The 24,466-nt window shown below is 39.7% G+C and overlaps 1 protein-coding gene across 1 annotated transcript in view; it reads right to left on the bottom strand.

Annotated features, from left to right (window-relative positions):
* Positions 1-24,466, bottom strand: part of TENM4 (teneurin transmembrane protein 4) — a 348,544-nt gene that overhangs the window by 181,466 nt on the left and 142,612 nt on the right. Inside the window, exons 5-6 of the mRNA XM_010576571.1 lie at positions 24,021-24,256; positions 2,485-2,655 (exon numbers count right to left, since the gene is read on the bottom strand). Of these exons, the coding sequence (XP_010574873.1) occupies positions 2,485-2,655; positions 24,021-24,256 (407 nt within the window). The remainder of the gene's footprint in view (positions 1-2,484; positions 2,656-24,020; positions 24,257-24,466) is intronic.

Here is a 24,466-nt window from a genome sequence, read left to right as displayed (position 1 = left end):
AATGCTTCTGTGATTGCAAAAGACAACTTCACAGAAATAATTGTTTGTACACACAATTACAAAGTTTGTTTCCTCTTGGTGGACAGTTGTATGTCTGAGAAGCTGATATCCTAAGAGCTGTTATATCATGTTGCCAGCAGTTGACATTTATCCTGATACAGAAGTCCAAAGAAAGGCTCTCTTCACTAGGCTGAATTCTGTCCCTGATATCCATCGTGTTTCATCAGTTTTAGCCTACAGTAAGATCAGGCCATATGGACTGGATACTTCATAAAGAAAGTACAATAAGAAAGCAATTTCAGCTTCTAATCAGAAATTAGGTTTTAATCAGAATATCTGTCTCCTTAAAATTAACTTCAGGTCTGAATTCTTAATTGGGCTGTCAATTACTTTGCTCTTTCCACACATTACCTTGAACTTTTTAGTTGCCGTAGCAACTATTCCTAATTTATTTGGATATCAAAATGAACTATTTCATTTCAGGCCTTGCTGAATCTGCTTGTATTTTTGACAGCAACGTACCCTGACTCATGAAAACACTTAAGAACACACATTTCTCTGACTTCAATCACAGTTAATTACATGCTTAAATATAAGCATGTGATTAAGTGCTTTGCTAAACAGAGATGGGTTTAAACACAGGTAAATGCTGGGCTGGAGCACAGCCACAGATGAGAAGGAATGACTATTACTGAGAATTGGCAAGATGTTGGTAATGTTTCATTCAGATCAGCTGTAAGGATATTCTAACACATTCCAGCCTATTTCACTGTGATCAAGAAGACTTTCAAATACATTTCGATCCATTTTTTAATATATTTCAATCACATACATTCTGGTTTAGAATAGCAGCCATACAACGCTGCTAGTCCAGAATTAGTTGCATAGTCACCTGATGGGGAGAGAGATGCATTTTAAGGCTGGGAAGTGTTACTCCTGCAATGAAGATGTTGTTCTGATGTGGTTTTTTAGTCAGGACAAGATATTCTCCTCTAAAGCCTACAGATTCCCCAAGATCTATACGAAGCACTAACTTGAGGGGTCTTCTAATGATATAACTAGGGTATTTCCCAGATTTCTCTTTTAGCAGAGCTTTTTGGCAGCAATTAAAACTTCTACTGATGTCACTGTAAGCATGGCTGAAAAAGAAATCAAGTGGAGGTCTTTGATTTGGACAGCAGCTTTGGATACATCCATTTATTTTCATTTTGACTTTTAAAAGGAAACAGATCAAAACTAGATGTTTCAAAAACAAAACATATGGCAAGTTAGAGGGGAAAAAAAGGATCTGTCATGAAGTATTTTTGAACACAACAGCAGGGATATCTGCAGCTTGCTGTACTGGCTAGTAAGGTTTGCTGAGAATAACCTGCTGAGCTCATTTTTCCTTATAGCAACTTGATGTCAGCCATCAGTTGCTAGTAAATACACTGTTTTAAGGAACGCACATAATTATGGCCTTTACTTGGACTAATAAAGACAGATAAGCTCTTAAAGAAAGAAATGCTACAATTAATTTAAATGAAACATGTAAACATGGGCTCTCAGCCAAAGTCTAGGGAACTCTGGAAACTTTTGAGTTCAGTAAGTTGCCAGAACAGTAGCAGACTTCTTATCTCTTACCCACAAAACTTCCTCCCCTAAAATAACTACCAAAAATAGCCAATTACATCAATTTTACTGGGATCTGTTAACCTCGTATAAAGAAGCTTGACACACAAACAAAAAAGCTTTCTAAAAATTCGAATTTCGCATTTCTCCAGCTAAGTCTTGGGAAGATAAACCACCTCTCCTTTGCAGAACTTACAGGTACTTTTGGCAGTGCTGCCTCTATACAAAGCACAGTAAGATGTAAAGCTGCTGGATAATGCACTGCTGAATTGATGTCCCATCCGTTGCTTCTAATTTCAGTTAAAATTGCAAGCTGTTGACACCATGATACTTTGTGGAGACTAGGTCTTTTACCTGGCTGCTTTTGCAAAGAGATGGCCAACTCTGGAGTGCCAAAAGTCACAGTGTAATAGCTCTTAGTAAATATTTTGGTCCTCAAAACATTTGGTACTAGGTGGCAACGAGCAGGCAAATCCAAACATTTTTGTACTGTTGTAGAGAAAGCTTGATCCAATGCTCCAGAAATCGTTTAATTTTCAAGACACAATTTTTTCCCATGAAAACAGCCACTCAAGGCAGGGTTTTCATGACGGCCTTCTGTAGCCTGTGAGATATGGTACAGATGGTTCTGCCTTGAGAATGCCTTAGATGTGTGGTGAGGGTTGCACACAGTTTTATCAGATTAGCGGACATCAGAAGGGTATGAAACTTAGAAACATACGGAAACAAGACCGATGACTACTAGCTCTAGACGTAAAAGACTGGAAAAAGCACCTGATGATGGCAGCATTGAGGGTAATGGAACATGAGATTGGATGGCTGGAGTTCAGAGGCAGACAGAAGACTCACAACATGGACACACACCAACCATACCTTCACTGGTTCCTTTGCCTTTCCTGTCAGGTAACTCTAACCCTGTGCCCCCCGAAGGATATAAGGAGACGTCCGTTGGCACTGGCCAACTGCTGGCTGTGTCTTCCGTGATTTCATACATCTGCCCTTCCATCGGCTGCAGGTGCCAGTTTAGGCCAAACAGGTGCATGGCTGTGGTGAGCAATGAGAAAAGTCATCTTTTTCTGTTTGGGAGAGTTTCAGAACTACAGGGGCAGTTTCTAAACCCTTGCTTCCCTGCCTTATTAGTCGTCATTGCTTTAGGACAAGAATGGGATTAATGTAATTAGACGGCCCCTGCTGTTTCTACCATACCAACTCCCTAAGTCTTTCCACCCACTTAAACTTGTTTTGGATCACCTGTACCAATCCATTCTGCTTCTTCCAGTAGAACCACTCCTGACCCGTTGTCAGCATGAGAGAATAACCAGGCACAGTGTTTCAGAAAGGTCCCAAGGCTGGGGTGACAAAGCCGTGAACACAGAAATACAGGGAGTATTATTTACCAACATGCCAAAAAATACCAGGAAACCGCACTCATTTGTTTTGCTGTATTCATAGCGTATTATATAAGTTGTTTTTTTTTTTAACCCACCAATTATACACAGAAGCTCTTATAGACATCTCCGACAATTTTTCCTGAATAAGACCAAGTAAAAACTAAGGCAATTTAAGATCCATCTTGCACACATGCCTTTGTGCTCAGCACCAGGAATGCGAGCGACTGACTGAGCCCTCCTTAGTACAACTCAGCTTCTCCTAGTCAGATCAAAGATACATCCTCAAGATTTGAAAACAAGCAGCACCACTTAGATTTGTGTGATATCAGGGCGTAGCTCTCTGTAGGTTTCTGGGCCATGCAAAGTCATCCAGTGCACACATGAATCTATTTCAAGGCATTATATAAAGACAAGTGAAGTTGAGGAACAAGACAGAATACTTAAAAAGAAAACACATGCATGAGGAGTATGGAAAATCATATGCTTATATAACTAATACTTGCCCCTTGAAAATATAAAGCAAAAGAATGTGGCTTCCCATATTGGTTCTTCCGTCCCGAACATAAACATTTCATACTCAATCAGTATCCAGTTTAGCTTCAGGCTCTAGACAGCTAAATAATCTGATATTTGCTACACTTGGAATGATGTTTCTTTTTTAAGGGAACGCCTTGATATTTTACACTATAATTTCTCCAAGAAACTGTACAATGGCACTAGCATCACAGTCACTTACCATAAACAAATCAGTAAAGAAACAGAGCATTTCCATTGCCTATAGTTCTCATTTTATTCACAAAGATACAGCTGAGCTTGGCAAACACTGTCAGGGACAAGTGGTTGGTTTATTTAAGCCTGTGCGTCAGGAACAATGTTTTCAAGAGGATTGAAAAGTAACCCGAGTAGTTCTCCAAAACCAGCATGTTTAGGTAAATTAGGAAAATCAGTGATTTCTTCCCTTCAGTCTCAATTAGGTCATCTATCATTTACTAACATGAACAAGTTTGTCTTTGCACTACTACAACATCACAAAACACAATGAGAGTAAAACTCTCCTTTTACCACGTAAGCGGGGACTGGGTTTGTTAACAAAGTCTTAACCATTAAGAAAGGAAATACTCTCCTAAAACTCCCAAACAGCAAGAAAGCACAGCAAGGAAGGTCTCCTGAGGACCTGTTCAAAACTCAGAAATTGTATATAGGTACACATACCAAGAGGGAATGCCACCAACACAACTGCGAATTCAACCAGGACACTTTAGGCAGAGGGGCCAGTATTTTCATCTGAAAAGACTATATTTACTTGGCAGAGAAACTGTGCAAGGGAAGAGAGGAAATCAGACTAGGAGCAAGGAATTTGCACCAAGCATTTGGCATTGCTATGCCTGCATAATATCTTTGTGTTTATATGGCCCTCATCATCAAGAGTGTCGGGGCACTTCATAGCTATTAACCTCATAAAACCTCATCAGGTAGGAATCTCTTCTTTCTACTTTACAGAAAGGAAAAAGAGAACTACAGCAGATTAAAGGACTGACTCAGTTCACTTGTTTGGGCATTAAAATGTGGTTGTGTGTTAATTCACTTAACTTTATTCTCACAGGTTCACAAGCCCTAACAGACATTTCATGCCCCCCTCTGCCAGCAGTTTTCACGCTAAACTCAGTACTGGATGCTGCCTGAGAATGCCATCCAGGCTGGAACCTCTCTCTCCATGGACCAGAGTGCTACCTGGGTGCTGCTGAGCTGTTCCAGAGCTCGGAGGCTTAGGTGTTCTGAACACGTGCAAGTTCCCACGTTTAACCACACGGATGTTTGTAGTTCCAAGCAGAATGAAAACTGTACTGTTTACTCCTCCAAACTCAAGCAATCCTAGACAGCAAGCAGTCTGGATGCCTCTGCTGGCTCTGAGTGCTTAATCCCAACTCCATCTACCAGATGTCTTCATATTACAATGACTTGCATGAGCTTATATTGGGCTTCACTGGTTCAGGCAGGAATTGAGCCAGTGTTTTGGTTTTTTTCACTACACCATTTGACTTGCTCTGTCCTTTGGATATCACAGTCTAAGTGCCACACAAACTCTCAGGAACACATTGAAAGGCCATTGTTTCCCCAAAAGGCCATTGTTTTCCTGAAAGGACATTGTTTCCCCTCCTCTCCTTAGGAGGAATTTGCTGCTTGTAGATCCTTATTTACTGCAAGAAAAGAACTCAGCATTGGTTTGGATGTAGTGGGAAAGCCATGGGCACTTCCTTCAGACATGTAAAATGCATTTAAAAACACCTGAGAGGAGATGTCTTATGAAGGGAATAGTTTGCTTCAATGTAACAATAGAACTGGGAGCCTGGAATTGCTGTGGCTTTTTTGCACGTTATCCATCCCCTTGAGCAAGTGCATCAACCATTCTATGTCACCATTCATTCCTAAATGTTTGCAAAGTATCTTACAATGTCCCAACATAAAAAATATGACAGAATTATCTGTAACATAGATACTGTGTTACCACAGAGAGATAAAAGGCTTGCATTAATATGTTAACTTTTGTCTTTGGTTAATAGATTTTGTCTAAAGTAAAAAGCTTGCTGTGTACATTGATCCCATCACCACATAGATCATAGAATCACAGAATGCTTTGGGTTGGAAGGGACCTTGAAGACCATCTAGTTCCACCCCCCCTGCCATGGGCAGGGACACCTTCCGCTAGACCAGGTTGCTCAAAGCCCCATCCAACCTGGCCTTGAACACTGCCAGGGATGGGGCAGCCACAGCCTCTCTGGGCAACCTGTCCCAGTGCCTCACCACCCTCACAGTGAAGAACTTCTTCCTAATATCTAACCTAAATTTACCCTCTTTCAGTTTAAAACCATTACCCCTTGTCCAGTCACTACAGGCTCTGGTAAAAAGTCTGTCTCCATCTTTCTTATAAGTCCCCTTTAAGTATTGAAAAGCTTTAAGAAGGTCTCCAACGATGACCCACGAGAATGAGATCTATGCACACCATGCATACGGAAGCGCAAAAATCTGAGAAACACAGAGAATTATTTGAAAAGCATTTTGATTACTAAGTGGCTTGAAAAGAATTCAGAAAATGGAGCGCAGAAGCTTGGAGCTAGTACTCTATTCAGGGTTTCTGATTTGTTGTTTCTAAGCACAAAATAAAAGCCTATAAATATTCCCACCCATAAGGCAAAGAGACATCATGCAATTTCTGCTGCAGGTAGGTAATAACTGCAAAAGCCTTCCTGAAACCAGAACAAAGAGTCAGATTTACTTTGGAAACATACTCTGGTAGCAGGTAAGTTATCAGGAAATCACCTGATTAAGTGTTTATCATTACTATCTTCCAAATACCAATAGTGTCTGACTGGCAAGCTGGTGGAAGATTCATTCTTCTGCTTGCTCCCCTTAACTGCCATACTCGTGCTAAAAAGTCAAGTCGTAACAGCAGTGGATGTTTTGGGTCTCTACAACTCAGTGGGATCTACAAAAACTGTTGATGCACACAGTTGTTTAAAGGTTTTAGGAGAGGCACAAATCAACCTTGTTCTGTGCTAAATTGATGCAAAGTTCTTTCTTGTGGAAAAAAAAAAAAAAAAAGATGACCATAACCAGGGAAAACCCTGGAACTATGGATGAGAGGCACAATCATATACTTTGAAGTGTTAATGTTCCTAAAAGCAAAGTGAAGCTGTAAAAATAGTTTGAGATTCCTGATGTTCTCAGTCTCCAGGTCAATGGAACCCACTGCTGACATTTTCCCTGGCTTTTTTTTTCCCCCTCTGCTCAGCTAGATGTAAGATGTGGCTCACAAAGAGCAAATGCCCTCCTAAAAGCCCCCATGTCCTTCTCCCCCTCCCTCCCCAACATGATGCTCAGTAGATATTCAGTTATTGAAGGCTCCCCATGTATTAAAAGAGCACACTGCAATTAACAATCATTAAAGTGTACCCTTTTGTAAAATACCATGTAGCTTTCACTGCCTAGGAAGCCTCATGACATGCTCTTTGCAGAAGCTTTGGTTATATTTCCCATGGCTAATAAAACTCTTTTGTCTGCCTTCTCTTGGAATGGAAACACCACTTAGGGGAAACCCTGCATGTGTCCTCTCTGGGCTGTTTCAGCACCAACGACTTAGATGATATAAAGGCATCTGGGGCTTCTGGCCCATTATGCTCATGTTTTGACAGCAAGTCTTTGACTTACACAACCTTTTAACTGTAGCTAAGTGCTAGCAAAAAGTGCCCTGAAACTTGCTGAGTGGGTAACAGAATTTTCTGTGGCAGAATAAGCCACCTTATCCTCAGTCCTAAGTCACCTCTGGCTGCCTTCTTGGTGGGGAAAAGAAGGAAGCCAAACTCCAATCCTTTGAGGGTTTGATTACTTTGCTGAGTTCAGCATTTCAACCACGGCAGCGTGATGTGGCTATTCATTTGCTGGACTCAGATTCACTTTAGCAAAGCAAATTTACAAACAGTTTAGCATCAGCTGAGCTATTTAACCATCCAAATAAATCAAAGTTCATACTGGTCGAACCAAGTATTCAGGATTATGTTTATTTAGGTTTTAATACATTATCTCTTTCTGTATTGCAGTATTCCCACTCCATAGCTGTTTGTGGAGGCCATAAGCAACATTAGCTGATGCTATTAAGCCAAATAAAGAGGAACATTGTTTCCAAGTTTGTTTTGAAGAGCCCCAGGCTTTTGGGTATCTTTGTATTATTGCCACTTGCTTATGACACAGCAAAATGCTAAAGTCAAAACAACTTACTCAGCGGAGTAGAGAACAAAGAAACTGGTACAGCATTTAGGATGAAAAAGGACAAACAAAGATAATAATTCACATGGTCAACCAAATGGACATCTCTTGGGACAGGTTGATGGAGCGAAGGAGTTAGCAGAGAGAGGCAGATGATTGTGATAGATCACAGGGAGAAGAAAAGACAAGACATGCTTACTGAAGCATATGAGACCCCCAGAAACCACACCACTCAGCAAAAAACTGAAAAACACACTGCTGGCCCTTTATTAGCTTGTTGCTTTGCCCAAAGCAGCAAGCTAAGTGTAATAAATAACCAAACCAATCAATTACAATGTTTGAAATTAAGGCTACGGCTGAAGCTACCAGCTGCTTCGATAGTGTTTGTTAATGCGTTCTCCCAGCAGCTCGCAGGCTCGGCTGCTGCCTTCTCGCCAGTCCTCTCACAGCTACGTCCTGCAGGTACTGCTGCTGGCCTGGTGATTCCTCACCCGGGCAAAGCTCCTAGAGAAGCTAAGGAATGAATAAAATAGCAACCGTTTTACAGTTAACAGCTGATCTTGCCCTGAACAATGAATAAAGAGTTTCTCGGAATGGGAGCTCAACAAAACAACAAGTTAATCATCGCCACCATGAGCGTGGGGCACAGCCAGGATTTACAGCAAGCGCAGAGAGTAAACGGCATGCAGGCAACACAGAAAGTCTTTGGGGCTTCTCATTTGAAAAACCTAGCCAGTCTCTTTACGCTAAGAAAGCTCCATAGTTTGAATCCGTATTTATCTAGGGATGTCAGTATCTTTTGCATAAATAACACAGGGGAGCGCACAAGCTTTGGAAAAGTCAGGCTTCTCCGCACAGCCACTCCACCCCCCCCAGCTCAGCTGTACTAACACTGGGCTCAACCTGGAGAAGAGTTTGGCTCCACTACTTCACTGGTTTCTACAAGTACCTCACTGCACTGGTGACAGCAAAGCCAAAGACAACACAAGCCAAAGGACCACTCCTGGTAGGGAGAATGGTTTTCCAAAGTCCCTCAGTGCAGCAGGGGCAAAGGAGAAAATGGGAAAAGACAGTGTGAGAAGGAACACCTGTGAGGCACTGATGCCATAAGAAACAACAATAAAAACGAGAAAGAAAAGGGAGGAAGGTGAGAAAAACACAGAATGAGAGAAACTGAGAAAAAGAGAAGGTTAGGAAAGAGCAAAGGAAAGCTAACGAAAAAAGTCAAAGGGACTTGGAATAGGAAAAACAGCTGGAGATCAGTCAGTGGTTGAGAAGACATTTATATAGCTTGTTTCTTTGCTCTCCCCTCTTTTTGTGGAATCAAGCATAAGATATGTGGTGGTTACATATTCCTCTTTAACCTTCAGGTTCGACAGCCAGACTTATAATAACACACTCTCTAAAATGAGACCTGAGGTTTGCTTTTTCTCCTTATTGAAAAAAAGCTGAATTCCACCACTGAATTACTCAGGGCTAATTTTGACTCAAGTAAATGTATTGCTTTCGCTCCTGTCTCTGGAATAAACTTGACTGTAATTATCTGGATAACTGTCTCTCTCTACACAGAAATTATATGATTTCTGTAGAAGTGGGAGAATTGACTGTTGCAGAATTAATCATATTTTTGTGACATTCAATGTTATGAAAAGGAGCCTTCCAGCATGAAATAATCACTGGTTTGTCAGTCTTCGATAAATCAAGGAAGAGGCACGCAAGATTAAGGAGAATAGAAAGAGTAAAACAAACATTAAAAAAAAAAAAAAAACGGTTTGTTTTTCTTTTACATCGTTGTTCCATTTCAGTGCTGGACAAGGCTTCTGTGTTGCACTATGGCAGAACATACCCACACAGCAAGGGTTGAGGACTGAAGTGGCTCCACTGCCCTGCTGGTGTTGGAAGAGGGTAAAAGCAGCAAGCCTGGATGCAGTATATTGTACCCACTCTCCTTGTTTGTAAGGTCAAGTCCTGGACCAGACAGATTCAGGCTACTGTCCATCTAAGGATACGGGACACTTTGAGTGTTGCAGTTATTTAATACCCAAGGGCCTAACAGGTTCTCAGGTCTGGAATTCAAATCTGGGTTCCTGACTAAAGATCCCAATGGTTCGTCATATCACAAATTCACATCATTTACACGTACATCCCAGGGTCACTGAGCCAGCCACTGTGGGGCAAGGAGAGAGGGATTCCTGCAAGGTCAGTTCTTTCACGGACTTTGGCAGTTACCTTGCAACTAAAAACTCTGCACAGAGCTCTGTGTCGTTTCTAGCGTTTGAAATTATTTCCTATGCGTAAATGCTTTCCTTCCATGGCTTAAAGTTCTTACTCAAGGAACAGAAAACCTGACTTCAGAAATCATCATCCTCTGCCCAAATAAATGTGAGCTTGCACACCAGGACAGGACTGCAGCCATGTGGGAACAGAGAATCCTGTACACAGTGTTCTCCACAATCCAGCTACACCGGGGCTGCTGTGCAGTTAGAAACGTAAAATTAATAGGTCACAAAGGAACAGAGCCCAAAAGGCAGCTTGATTACATGTTGTTTAAGTGAAGACTCTCAGCTTGTGGCTGGGAGGTCTTATGGCTCTGCTTCCTGGCCCGTTGATTTATTTGACAGAAGACAATAGTTAAGAAAAATAAAAAGGCATAGGGAGGGACATTTAGGGTAATGCTCACTATTGTAAATTCTTCATCTGCCCCCTTCCTGACTGCTCAGTGATCCACCTTCAATGAGAAAAAAAAGATTTAGAAGCCTGCTTCACAGACTGGGGATGAAGACGCTCTGCTGGGCTGGGCTGCAAGTACTTCATCCTGAGAACTGGAGAATCTGTATCCACCCATCCCTGGGTGAAGGCATTAGGATGAAGGATTTAGATGATAAAACAGACATAGCTGTGTTGTGTTTGTTTGTGGAGTTTTTTAGGACCTCAAATGTCCTAAAGTAAGAGGTAGGTACTTTCACAGCCAGCTCAGTATAAAGACATGCTAATGGGATACGTCCAGTAATACCTGGGACCTTGCCTGCTGCCTGACCATTCCTCCACGTTCAGAGATAAAACCATGCAAGTACCAGAAGCAGTTCTTTCAGAGATAATTCAGGTTTCCCCCTTCCCTCAATCAGAATCACCATGTGCAAAGGAGGAATTCAAATGATGGAGAGCTTCCTACCTCTTAAAATTTTGCCACCAGAGTGGGAACTGCTTCTCGGGAAGACAAAGCATTGCGGTAATCACATAAAGCCCTGGCTGCAAGTGCATTTACTTGCTTTGATTTGACAAAAACCAGTTATTCTTTGACCCCTCCTAACTGCAGAGCTGTATCAAAGATTTCCAAGATAGAAGCAGATGGTCTACCAAAGAGTATTAGTTCCTTCTTAGGAAAACACTTTATATTTTAATTTTGTTCCCAATTGCTTTTAATAGGGAAGAAAAAAAGCTTCCAGCTGAAGCATCACATTTCTTTGAAACCTTCAAGGAAGTGACTAGAAAGACATGTTATAAAATGAAGCAGTTAAACTCAATGTTTGTTCAATGCAAAGAGTCAGCACTTCCTATTCAATGTCTTCCTAATTACCCCTGGGGATCAAAGACTTTCAAGTGATTGCCTGTCCATTCAAACTGCTAATAGATGATCACTGGCCCCTCCAGTGCTATAGTAGCTTGTTGGATGCTTGTAATTTCCTTCAGGAAAGGGAAAAGGCAGTTTTAAAGGCGTATAGTTAAATATTTTTATGAGTATTTTTAGGAGGATTTTTTTAAGTGTGAACCTATAGAAAAAAATAGGCATAAAAGTGGCGTGGCTTACCCAAGGAGCTGTCTGCTTAAATACAATCTGTAATTTCCCTCACCATCTACACCATTGTGAAAGTAGAATAGGAAGTCGAAAGATGGACTTCAGCAACACTTTGCTGCTATTAGGCAGCTTACTGCACCAAAGAAACTTATTTCAGCCCCCACAGCTCTAGTAAATTTGGTGTTACACATGCTCAGGCCTTTCTCAGTAAAATAATATTTTCCCTTCTAGATACCCTTTCTGGCAGAGAGCATATTACTATAAATATTACTGAGATATTTCTTCAAGATCAAAGTCAATTATAAGATGGTCCCACTGTACCTCTAAATGGAGTTTTAATTTGTGTATATAATATTAGAAATAATGGTTTTCCCATTGGGGTACTCACTTAAATTAGAGAAATGAGGACAGGCAGCCCTACCAGAGGGCCTCCTACCTTGCTTTGCAATTACTGAAATTCTGGGCTAGCCTGTTGTGGACAGTATAATTTTACAAATGCCGTTTCATTACACACATATAAACTGTGAGACCCTAATTAAAAAGGCTGTAATTTACGTAGGTAAATCAACAACCTCTCACATGCTTCCTTCCTTATTATCTATACCAGATATTGTCAGAAAACCTGCTTTCCTGAATTAATATAATAGGTTGCTTAAAGTCTAAAAAATACAGTTTGCTGTGTAAAAGTCACAAACAATACCTGTCGTCTTCTATCACCCCAGCACAACAGAGGTGGGATCAGAGTTTAAACCTCGTATCCCAGTTTAAGGGTTAAGATCTAAATATTTTTGTAGAATTTGATGCATGAACTGATCTCTCAAATGGCTGTCTGCTCATCTATCCTTCTGAACATGAACATTATTTTATGATAAAGACAAGTAAATGATTTGAGAGCGCTGCTTGTGGTTTAATCCTAAAATCAGCTGAAAACTGCATTACTGTTATTAGTCACCATGCACATTCTAATAGCACTGGAGCCCCAGTTGGGCTGTGCTAGTTCATGTAAGAAAAATTAACAAAATGACAATCTCGGAATCCCTTGATGTCCAAAGCACAGGTTTAACTTGAGTTTTACTTAGGCTGACTAAATCTAGTGACTTCAAGAGTATAATGGAGGTGCTTCAAATTCAGAACAAATTTACACATTTTGTAGATCAGGGCTGGAGTGCTCATCAGCATTGTCAAACTGAGCTCTAAAGCAGAATCCTATCAGCTTGGTGACTTTTTGAAGAGATCTGAAAAAATTTAATATGCACATGTATTCAGGAGCATCTCATTGTTTTAACTGCTTTGGACGACAAATGCACAGGTATGTTTAAAGCAGGCTAAGAAAGTTTTAATTTATTTTCAAATTTTTCTTTACATAAACCTGAAAAACAAGCAGATTGTTCCAACAGTTCATTTGGAGAGGGAAAAATCCTTTTTTTTTTCTGTACAAAAGCTCAGCAAATGGTTACAAATGTACAGGCTGAGAAAGCTGATAAATTGGGTGACACAGCACAATTAATGACACTAGAAATTTTTTTTCTGTCCAGAGACCATGGGCAAAATCCAGCACAGTACTTTCAGGTACTATAAATCTAAGTGAACGGTTCAGATCAGTGTGAAAAGCTCTCTCAATAATGAAACTTAACACAACCTGATGATTTGTTCCCTTGGACTTAAAACTAAATCCAGCACATAGATTAAGGCAAGTGCTGGCAAGTGCAACCCACAGTGTTCTCTTAAAAGACCCACAGCCATCTTTATATTTAATTACACCTAAAAAAGCATTTGCTAAAGAAACTCAAAGTTCGCCAAGTCAAGCACTCAAAAGTGAGCAAAGAACAGAATTAAGATTTCTTGTGTGATTTTAGATCAGCCCCTGTATGCATATGTACTCTGTAATAGCCTTTAATTCCCTCATCACAGGCTATTTTTTTTTCCACTGGCCCAGTGCTGAGCAGAACAATTGCACAGAAATTGCCACTCAACCCTAGCAACTCCAGCATTGTAGCATGTTCAATTGCTTTCTAGGGATGCCATATGTGCAGCCTGGTTGGTAGCAGTAGGAGGGGGTTGGAAAGGGAAGGAATAGACACAAATGCAGACAATTTTGCTACTGCACTCTAAATAGGTCCCTACTGAGCATGTGTGAGCTCAGATATCCTAGTTTTGTGGCAGCCAACTCTGGGTGGATCAGGGATATGATAAAGCACACACTATTGTTTGTTCTTCCTAACAGAGAAGAGGTGACACGATTCTCCATTACCTCCATGCTTCTGCAATATGAATATAAAATAACAGTAGATCCAACAGCCAAGTTCTGCATAAGTGAATGACTACATTGGCAGTAGGGATACAGACCCCTACTCCCACAAGCCTATTTAGCATATGTTCACTTAGACCATGATAATTTTGTTTCATCATTAAATATGAATATATCAAAGCACTTGCTCAGGAACATAGTACACTGCCTTGTCCCTCCATCTCCAAAGACTATGTTGATAGTAGCGAATTAAGCAGTACCAAGCAGTGCAACTTGATAGTCTATACTGTTGATTTGTTAGAAGGGACTCTACAATGATTTTGGCTCTGGTCAGCCAATACCTTCTGAATTCCTGTGCACAGTTCAGCTAGCAAGGACCAGGGATCATTCTCAGGAGATTGTTTGGGAGTGACCATCCATAAGAGTTTAACAGTATAGAAATGCACCCATTCTGGACCAGTTGGATGCCCGAAATGGTCCCACGGATATGTTTCACAACCTGGAGTAGCCGATGATCAAGCCTGACTGGAGAAGGTATACTAATATAAATATAAACTGTTACTGACCACTTGGATTAATACTGTTTGGAATATCATTATGCTTAGATTGGGGGATTTTTTTCACCAAAAGCCTCAGGAAGCCCTTCTGATGCTTGATTTCATTACCATTTCTGTCATAATCAAATGAGATTCTGCTCCACTGATAGTTAAATTAGAGTTTCTTTTGAAATACTTAGTGTAAGCATAGCTATCATCTCTGCTAACTGCCTTGTTCTGCTTTGCTTTTTAAAGAGTCTCTTTGCATAATGAAGTGATGCTACAGTTGTACTAGGCAAGCAAGGTGCCATGCTGCTGCTGTGTTATGTGCTACCATATTTGAAAATAGCCAACATATGCTGTTCTCATCATCTTTCTAGGCAAAAGCTTCTGACTGCAATAAGGACAGGCTTAGAAGTTAAGGCGTGATAAAATCAAATAAAGCAGAAGATAGGAAAAGCTGGTGATGGTGGGAGAGTTTATTAGCTTTTCATTTAAACACAGAGATTCAACAGCTTCTGACTACCTATCTATTGAGCATCAGATTCTGATAACTCAAAGTGACCTGTGTAAGTGGTCCTTTTGGAGCTTTTAAGTTTCAGCATAAACAGTGGTGTCAAAATCTTGTCGCAGAGGGAAAGAGTGGATTGAACTTTTTGTTCTTTATTTTACAGGTCATCTAGTACGTTACCTAGGTAGTATACTTAACAACAACACTTCACTTAATACTATAAAGATGTATATCTACCACATAGCTCAACTTTAACTACAGGTAAAAATCCTTCGAGAATGCATTACTGCAGATACCCAACAGAAATGTATGACCTGGCTGCAAATCAGGCTTTGAAGCCATCTTCTAATTTATGCTAGAAAAGGACAGGGGAGAAACACTAAACGGTATCTGAGGAATATTTTTCACTGTCAGTGACATCCCTAACTGAGCTTACTCTTATGACTAGTTACCCACAAAAATGTATGGTATTTAAAAACACTGAAAGAAAGTCCATTATGGGAAACATTTCTTTCTGTCTCCACTTAACTTCAATTAAATTATGTTATTTCACACTAATTAGTATGAAGTAAAAAAACATGGACTCGAGGAGAACTCTTTCCAGTAGATATTAAGATCAGTAAAATTGATTCCTTTTCAGCGCCTGTGTGCAAAGGTCAATCTAAGCCGTGAAATGAAGATTATAGCAGCACATCTGTGGCACTGTCATAAAGGCAAGGCCAGCACTTTTGGTGTCAGAATGCTGTTATTTTCTTTTCTAGGGGCCTATGGCAACTATAAAAACTCACTAAAAGCAACTGGTAAAAGCTTATAAAAGCTTAGAGCCCATATCTTACCATTTAATAAAAACAGATGGAATTAAACTCATCCCTCCTTGTATTAAAGATTCTTAAATTTAAGAAAGGATCAGGCATCTAAAGGGCTAACTGTGATGTTATGTGACCAATGTGTGGTTTCATGGTGTGCTGATGCAAACTCCAAGATCAGATGGAACTCTCTGCATATACAGCCTGAACCTGCTTTCGACCAGTTAAAGAATCGGTCATAATGGTGGTCTACTTCTAAATGGAAGTCATTCTTCCAGTGATCCCACAATGATGAAAGAGGATCAGACTTTGACAAAAGGACCTCTTCATTCAGTGTCAAAATAAAACAATAAGCAGAAATAAAAAAAAGTAATATATAAAACAACAGAACAATAGAGAAACAGAGAGTAATCTATATAAATCTAAGACCATGCAGTGAGTTGATAAAGGAAGCTGAGGACATGAAGAAAAAAATACATGGCATGAAAAAAACAAAGAACAATAGAATATTTTTAAAGTGTATTGAAACCTAGTAAACTGAGCAACAATATAGCTATTTACTTGATGGAGATGGGGAAATTGTTAATAATGTTACAGTAAAGGCTAAAGTGTTCAGTAAGAATTTTCGTTCTGGTTTTTGAAAATAACTACAATAATGCAATTATTTCACAGGAAATACGTTTTTTTTCCAGTCCATTAATAACCAAGAATTATATTAAACTACATATATTCAAGGACAAACATTTTTAAATCTGCAGGCTCATTTAACTTGCACCCAGCAAATGAGATAGCAGAAGAGGAATCTGACTCACTGATTAATACTGAACCAGCTACCAAGAGATTAGAACAGGGTTAATGCTGTACAAATATTTAAGAAGGGAAAAGAAGAGGATGCAAGTCACTTAGATGGGGTAGCCTGACATCTATTACAGACAAAATAATGGAAAACATAACACAGAATTCAACCGATGAAGAATAAAGGAAGTGAAGGTATGGTAACTCAGGCCAACCATATTGCTTTTGTGAAAAATAGATCTTAAGAAACAGTTACTAATTTTTTGACAAGATTACAGTTTAGTAAGACATTTGATTTAATTTGGTATGACTATCGATCAAAGAAACAAGCACTTTCCAATGGTAAAAAGCAATGTATGCATGTGTTTAAAAACTGAAAGACCTTAAAATGACCATCGCTGCTGAATAACCATCAAATTGTTAAAATTTGTGTAATTCAACTATTGACAGTCTGCCTGAAATTATCCAACATCTATATCAATGTTACATAAGTAAATATAAAATCATGGACGACTAAATGTGTAGATGACTCAAAGACTATTCAAGTGACAAATACAATGATGAGGACAGAACAGATAAACAGAAGAGCTGGACAGCTACTAAATTTGAATGATTCAAACAAAATGTACTTAAGGTTCAAAGAAAATGTGTCAAAGGCCAGCCTATACACTTAGGATAATGGATCGCAAGTTGTGTCCATGAAATGGGACACTGGCAACTGGAAAGCAGAGACTGAAAATGATTTAAGGAGTAAGCACAAGAAGATGCTGTATAACAATGTCCTAATGTAATTTTTATAGCCAAAAAGAACTAATGAGATCCTTACACGTGTACGTTGGGAAGAAGTGAACTGAAGTAGATATGTGACTTACCTACATAAAAATGGTAAAGTAGCTGGAGTTTACTAGCCTTCAATGTCCTAAGAGGTCAGCCTACATGATCTGATAGTGTTTATAGCTTTTAACATTGAAAATTAAGAAAAGAGTATTAAATGAAAATTATGGGAATCTTCTTTCTTCTTCCTGCCTCCAATAAACACTGAATTTGTTCCTAAAAGCTGCAGTACTTGATCTGCTTCTTTATCAGTGTAGACTTTGAAGAAGTGTTAACTGCTCTGCAAAGCAGAAATTTTGTGCCAAGTTCAGAACATGTTGCCATCAAATGGAATACCTAAATTTTAATACTTCCCAGTTTGCCCAGACTGGGCAACTCTAACAAAATTAGCGGGTTTAAATTATCTTCTACTATCCCTTTCCAGTAATATTTTCTGGCAGAGTCTCTCTTTCAATAGCATATACATCATCATATATTTCTCCTGTCCCAACACTTTTAATGTCAGATTACTCATCTTATTTAGATCAGAACAGTGGATGTTCTTTAATGGAGTTTCTACGGTGAGTTTTTTAACACCCACCTGAATGATCTCTTCTTTTACTTTAAACTATAAACCTAACAGTAGCTGCTATCCAAACATATAGTGCAAAATCCAAACCAAAAGATGCACACAATCCTCTAACAATACAAACAGCTCTTTCTGACTTTGCAGGTGATGGAAAGTAAGAGATGAGTTATAATTGGTACCACCATGCACCTAAAGCAGCAACGAAAGACAACAAAATGGGGAAATATAAGACCGAATATAGCCTATCTTGGTTTTAATTTTGTGTCTTTCTCATTTCTCTGATGATTACTATCTTGTGTACAGGTACCACGCTAACGATCAAATGCCTTTTCTTGGTCACGTTGGCAAAATGTGTACATAACGTTCCTTAATGTATTTATACTGAGCTGTACTTTGGGGATCTGTCTGTGTTTTATACAACACTGTGTGCGCATGCATGTGGAGAAGAAGGTGGGGGAATGTCAGTAAAGTGATTGGGGCTGAAGTTTTTCAGTGATTCACTATTTCATTGTGGATCTGACCAGGGAAAGTTTCTTTTGCCAGATTCCCGCAGGCGGCTTTCCCGAGCTCAGTGCTACTCAACCAGCCTCCTGTAAACTTTACACAGAGCAGCTGCCCTCACTTATTCCTTAACAAGAGTGAAGTGTGATTGAGGCTAACACAAAGCCCTGTGATCTTCCCAACTCTCTGCTATGGAACAAACGATGCAAAAAGATTCCTGCAACTCCATGCATTTTTGAACAATCAGCTGGAAGCTCACATTGATGGCATCTCTCCATAGAGCTGAGACTTTTTTCATGTCTTAGCTTTCCCGAGATTATTTACAGGGGCAAAATTTGGAGCTCAACAACAACAAAAAAGACAAGTACATCATTCAAAACTGGACTGAAGGGTCAACATCTGTCTTGATGTATATTCTGTCTTTAGTCAGGTCAATCTCCAGAATCAGGAATATATAAAAACATATGCTGACTTTTCCAGGGTTGGTCCAGATCTTGCTACGGACACTGGGATCGATGCCATGAACTCTGACTGCATTTGAACCCGTGCTGAAGTAAATGGAGCTGCTGCAGTTTAAGAGGAGCATGCGCATGGGAAGAATAAGGCACGTATTTCCCAAATGTCACCGGGTGTGAAAGAAAGAGCTAGATGTCATTTAAACTGTATGACTTAGTGAAGGAGTGGCACTAACCATGCTTTTATGCATTTGGCACAATAAGAGCCAGGTTGAACAGAAAAACCCCACATGTTCTAGTTCTACTATAAAAGGTAAAAATGGTAGTGCTGGGTCGTGATGATGGTCCCTCTTAATCAGTGTCCTGAAATGTTATGTTTCACAAGCCTCTATAGTACATAAAATACATTACTGATAATACTGTAGCACCTTTCAGACTGGATCTGACAGTTTTATAGATTAAGGGTAAAATGAAGTAAATGAGACCCAAAGTTACTGAGTGAACCGTGTGCAGTAATTTTGTGAAGATGTGAAAGAAACAAGAAAGGACCTTGAAGCTCCTCTTTAGGTAACAGATTGACTTCATAATGTAAAGGCTTTGCTAGAACAGATTGTTTAGCTACCGCTTCTGCATTTCATCTAAGATAAGATGGAAATAGAAAACATTGAAAGACCCTTATAAATCAAAAGAACAAATGGCAACAGTAGCAAAATAGAACTTAATCTGGGATCAGAAAAGAAATATTAAAACAGAAAATGAAAGAAACTTGTTGGCAGGGTAATGAATTTATAATATAACTTGAATAAAAACCTTAATATCAAGGTATAAATGTAGGATTAAGATATATCGCTCAAGTTTAATAATTAAGCATTAGCAAGTTTTCCTATTGATCTCAAGTGGCATGTAAACACCGTGGTAATTGGTATACTATACATCCATAGCTAACTAGTTAGATAGCTAAGAGCTTTGGAGAGCTGCTTTAAATTGGGTTTATTACATAGCATCAAAGAATCATGGACAAACTGAGACAAAGTTAGCTTTCAGGGTGATTTTTAGACAATAAAAAGAAAGACACTTTATAAACACATCATAGTCCTAGTACAGTTTTACTGTCAAAGCATTTTGCCTGTAGCAAGCAACACTGTTCTTTAAGTGAAGCTGCATCTGTATGGAGTTCAAACGAACACAGAGCTGAAAAGTAGAGAGAGCTCTGACTCCAATCAAATGAATGACTGTTTGGGCTTCATAATATGTTTTCCAGCCCTAACTTTAATCTAAATCAAATGCCCATCTTTCTTGCTGTTCATGCAATGCAACCGCAGCACATGCTTAAGTATAGGAAAATTGCAAGTGCTTAACTACATCAAATTGTACTTCCATCTAGTCTGGAATCTACATCAGCCAGAGGATAATACCTTCTGTTTCAGAAGAAAGAAACTATTCTCCATCACTAATTCATTTAGAAACTGTTCCACGGACCTAGCCAAACAGCTGCTGGTCATGGAGATCTGGACAATCAAACAGGTCTTTTCTGTTTCTAAACTCAGACATCTTCCTCCCAAGCAGTACAGCAATGTCAGAGATTCTTTACAGTGCTGTGCTAGCAGGTCTGGCATCTACCAGGTACAGAAACTCTGCTGGCAAAGTATTTGTATAGGAACATAATACCTCGTGGTATTATCTCTGCCATAAGAATCTCACTGTAAATTAGCCCTCCAAGGCAGGGCTCCATGACATACAGACCCCATCACATCCCAGCAAAAGCTATAAAAATTTTCCTTGTTTAGCTGTCAATTGAATGGACAGTCCTAAAATGGTGAATTTAATTTTAAAGTGGTGTCTCTTCATGACCTCCTGGAAGAGCAAATTTGCAGGTCAGTTACAAGCTGCTTAAAGAGGCCTTTCAGGTCAGTGGTTCCAGCAGTTCCATTCCTGCCATTTTAATGTTACAGCCCCGATCTGCCACTGCTTTTCTCTTTGGCGTTCTCACCCCACAAGACAAGCTTCCGCGGAGCTCACGAGATTTGCATAAGCTCTGTGTGTGCAAAACTTTGATGTGTATTGTTGCCACTGCCTTAGTGTGTGTCTCTGAATATTTGAAAAGGTGGCAACAAGTCAATCAAAAGCTGGTTAATTCAGATGAAAACCAGCTTCTGGTGTTTAATACACCCTGTTATATTTTGTTTGTCATTATCTCTCCAGACCAGTGACTCAGCCCTGTAAAACCTTCAGCTTGATCGCAGTGTTGACACATGATACCAGCCATTCGACTTCCACAGACTTCTATTTATGCCTCCTCTCCTCTTCTTTGAAAAAGCCCAGCAAGATAAATGAACCTCAGACTATTAAATACCATAAAGACTTTCATAAAATAATGGAAACTCTGCCTTTTAGCCTTAAACAAATGATTTAGCAAGTGCTTCAGATGAATTTCAAAAATGAACTGGCTTCAGCAAAGAACTTCAGAAATGATCCAGTGCCTTGTTGTTTCCACGCAGCTCTGCCTGCCTCAGATGGTCGCCCATCACAGTTGTGTCTGAGCATCTGTCACACAAAAAGTATTGCCAATACCAGAGTCCCTCGTGTATCTCCTGATGTCTCTAGCTTCACATGCTTGTACAGGTAGCTAAGGCCTGTGATGGGTAGTTTTCAATATTTAAACAGAGGACTGTGATGTGCGTGATGCTGTGAAGAGTATTCTGAAGCCCTAGACACTACTCTGAAGTATTTCCATCAACCAATCAGTGTACAAAAAAAGAGAGTAAATGCCAAGCCACTGCCATGGGACCTGATCCAAAGTCCATTCACATAAATGGGAGTCTTTCCAATGACCTCAGTTTGCTTTGGAGGATGAAAATGGTCATTAAAAAGATAATTTCTATGGTTGTTTTAACTAACAAGAGCAGATGGAAAGTAGCCAAGTTCCCAACACTCATGAGCCGTTATATAGATTAGACCTTCTTACTCATGATTAAGTTATACCTTACCCCTCAAATAGTTCCCATGGCATCGAAAAGAGCAAGATACAGCTTAAATGAGGAAAGGTATCTGTAAGAAAACGCAACTAGGCAAATATTGTGGGGGGGGGGGAGAACAAAAACTGGAGGAAAAACTAATTTGTTTTGCAAACAGACCAGGTTATTTAAAAGGATGAACAAGTTCCTGTTAAGAACTGCGTAGTTTTTATCAGAATGCAAAATGTTGTAGCTTAACTTAGTGAAAGTACAAACATTTTGACTCCCTGATTAATTTTTTTTCTTTTGGGTTAGGTGATACAATTCTCATCTGCAACTTGACAGGATGTAGAAAATAATTACAAATGAAAAGGTTATTCATAATTTTTAAATGAGTTAATTAGTAAACCCCGCCAGAGTCACTCATTACAGTAATTAATAATTGATTATACTTGAAATTAAACACAATTTTTCATCAAAATCTAATTAAATATCTGCCTTTATGCTTGTTGATTAGAACACTGGGTCTGGTAGAGACAATCTTTGCTAAATATGTTTATGCTGAACTGAACCATCGAATTTGATTTTTAATAATTGATAGTTCCTTTAGAAATTAGTAATTATGACCCATAATTACAGCAGTTCAACCTGATCAGCATTTCTGGCACCTTGCCAGCCATCCGTGGAGCCTGGCAAATGCCACAGAATTCATCTGAATGGAGAAAAAAGGATGGGAGAGCACTCAATGGACCTACCTTTTAACCACATTAACTGTGATTTTAAACAGGAGCCTGATCTTTTCAGAACTCTGAAAAAGGTTTTTGAGTTGGAGAATACTGAGTGGCAAACGAAACTCTTCTCAATCTATCTAATGGCACACACCTCTTCCATCAGAATTAACAGGCACTGCTATTCTGAGTTATAACGATACTCCTCTGACACACTGAGATAATGGCCAAAGGAACCATGTTCAGGGCATAAGGAGAATACCAGACAAATGAGAAAGGCGAGTCCAAATATATATAGCAAATGATGAAAATTGACTGCATATTTCATCAAACTGTTGCTGATTTAATGTTGGTTAATTAATCATTTCTGCTCCTCTTACAGGAGACATAAAAGTGACCGGAGTATGATGCAAGGCAGAAGTGGAAAAGTATCAGTCATTAAAGAAGTGTACATAAAAGGAACACAGTAAAAGCAATCCTTTGTGGTAGTGCTAATTATACTCATGTGAAATGAAAGCAAAAATCTTTCGATCCAGGCTAAGATTTGTAATTCTAACCACAACCTTTTATAGATCATTAGTGTACAGGAAGTCACAGTGAAATCAAAAAGACTCATTTGTGCCATGAGAAATGGGCTTTTTTACCCATGATCACATCTGTAAGTCTCTGACAATGGGAGTTTGCACCACTGAGAGTTTAAAATAGAAGTCTAGGAACGGACCTTTTTAAGACAATTATAACACAAATATCAAATCTAACTGAAGAAAAAGCAATGGTAACACCCCAACTTTACAGACGGAAAAATACAATTTTCACTTCTAACAGTTCAATTACTTTTGCAACAAACACTGAGAACGCTTTTCTGCAATGAACGCTGACAACCTTTATAAAACAAAGAAATTCAGATCACGCACAGCCCAAGAAAAATCCACCGCTTCTCCACCCAAGTAGCAAATTTCCCCAACTCTCCCTACTCAAAAAAGGCCCTGTTGGACCACAATCTAAACTCAGTCCTTCTCCATCCTCCCAGTCACCCTGTGAACTTCGATATAGTTGGTTAAATGGCTAGGATGGGCCACCAAAAGATACAATAAAACCGCATTTTTACATATCAGGATCTTGGTTCTGACCCTGTTCCATCAAAGTCAACAGCAGAGAACTCCCACAGACCTGGATGTCACTGTGACTGGAACATGGACCTCCTGCCTGTTTTAATGGGCTGCTTTGAGAAAGCCTGGTGGGTTTGTCTCACTCCAGGTACACTTTCCTTTGCAGAATGTAAACAGTCCGTGCCACTGAGGGAGCACAACGTATGACTCATGTTTCACTAAGCTCTTCTGGCTCTAAGACATGTGTTAGGCTCCCTACCATAGCACTGCAACCACAATTAAGTCAACAGAGGCCTTATTTCCCTGTCACTTTGTACCACGATCTTGACCCTCTGCTTCCCAAACGTTAAATCCATTATGGGTCGGTTTGTACAGAAATGAAAGAAAAGCAGGAAAAAAACCAGAAATAAGCTTACCTATGAAATACGCCAGCAGGATCACCAGCGTGACTGAGATGACAATGGCACTCAGAGCAGCGCATTTCCAGTTACAGTACTTATAGGGTTTCTTCAGGTTAAAGGCAGGCCTAGAGAAGGTACTTCTGGGAAGGGGCCTAGGGGGAGGTGAGTACACAGTGCTGGACGTCAAGGGATATCCCGGCGACGTTGTACAAAAAAGGGGAGAAGTGCCTCCAGGTTTGAAGAGGAAGTGCCTGAGGGAAGAAAGACCAACAGCAAGTGACTCCTCACACAAATCGAGGCCGAGGGAGACGTGGGGTGGGAGGATGGCGACTGCTGCCGGGAAAAGGAAAGCAGCTCCACGCAATGCTGGCTACGGACATGGATGGCATGCACAAAAGAGAAGAATAAAAACCAAAGGCAAGTCACACAGAGTAAAGGAAAACAAAACAAAAGAAAACGAA

This window comes from Haliaeetus leucocephalus, unplaced genomic scaffold (genome assembly GCF_000737465.1).
Source record: "Haliaeetus leucocephalus isolate CR32 unplaced genomic scaffold, Haliaeetus_leucocephalus-4.0 Scaffold536, whole genome shotgun sequence".
Classification (NCBI taxonomy): Eukaryota; Metazoa; Chordata; class Aves; order Accipitriformes; family Accipitridae; genus Haliaeetus; species Haliaeetus leucocephalus.
This window is presented reverse-complemented; position numbering and strand designations above follow the sequence as displayed.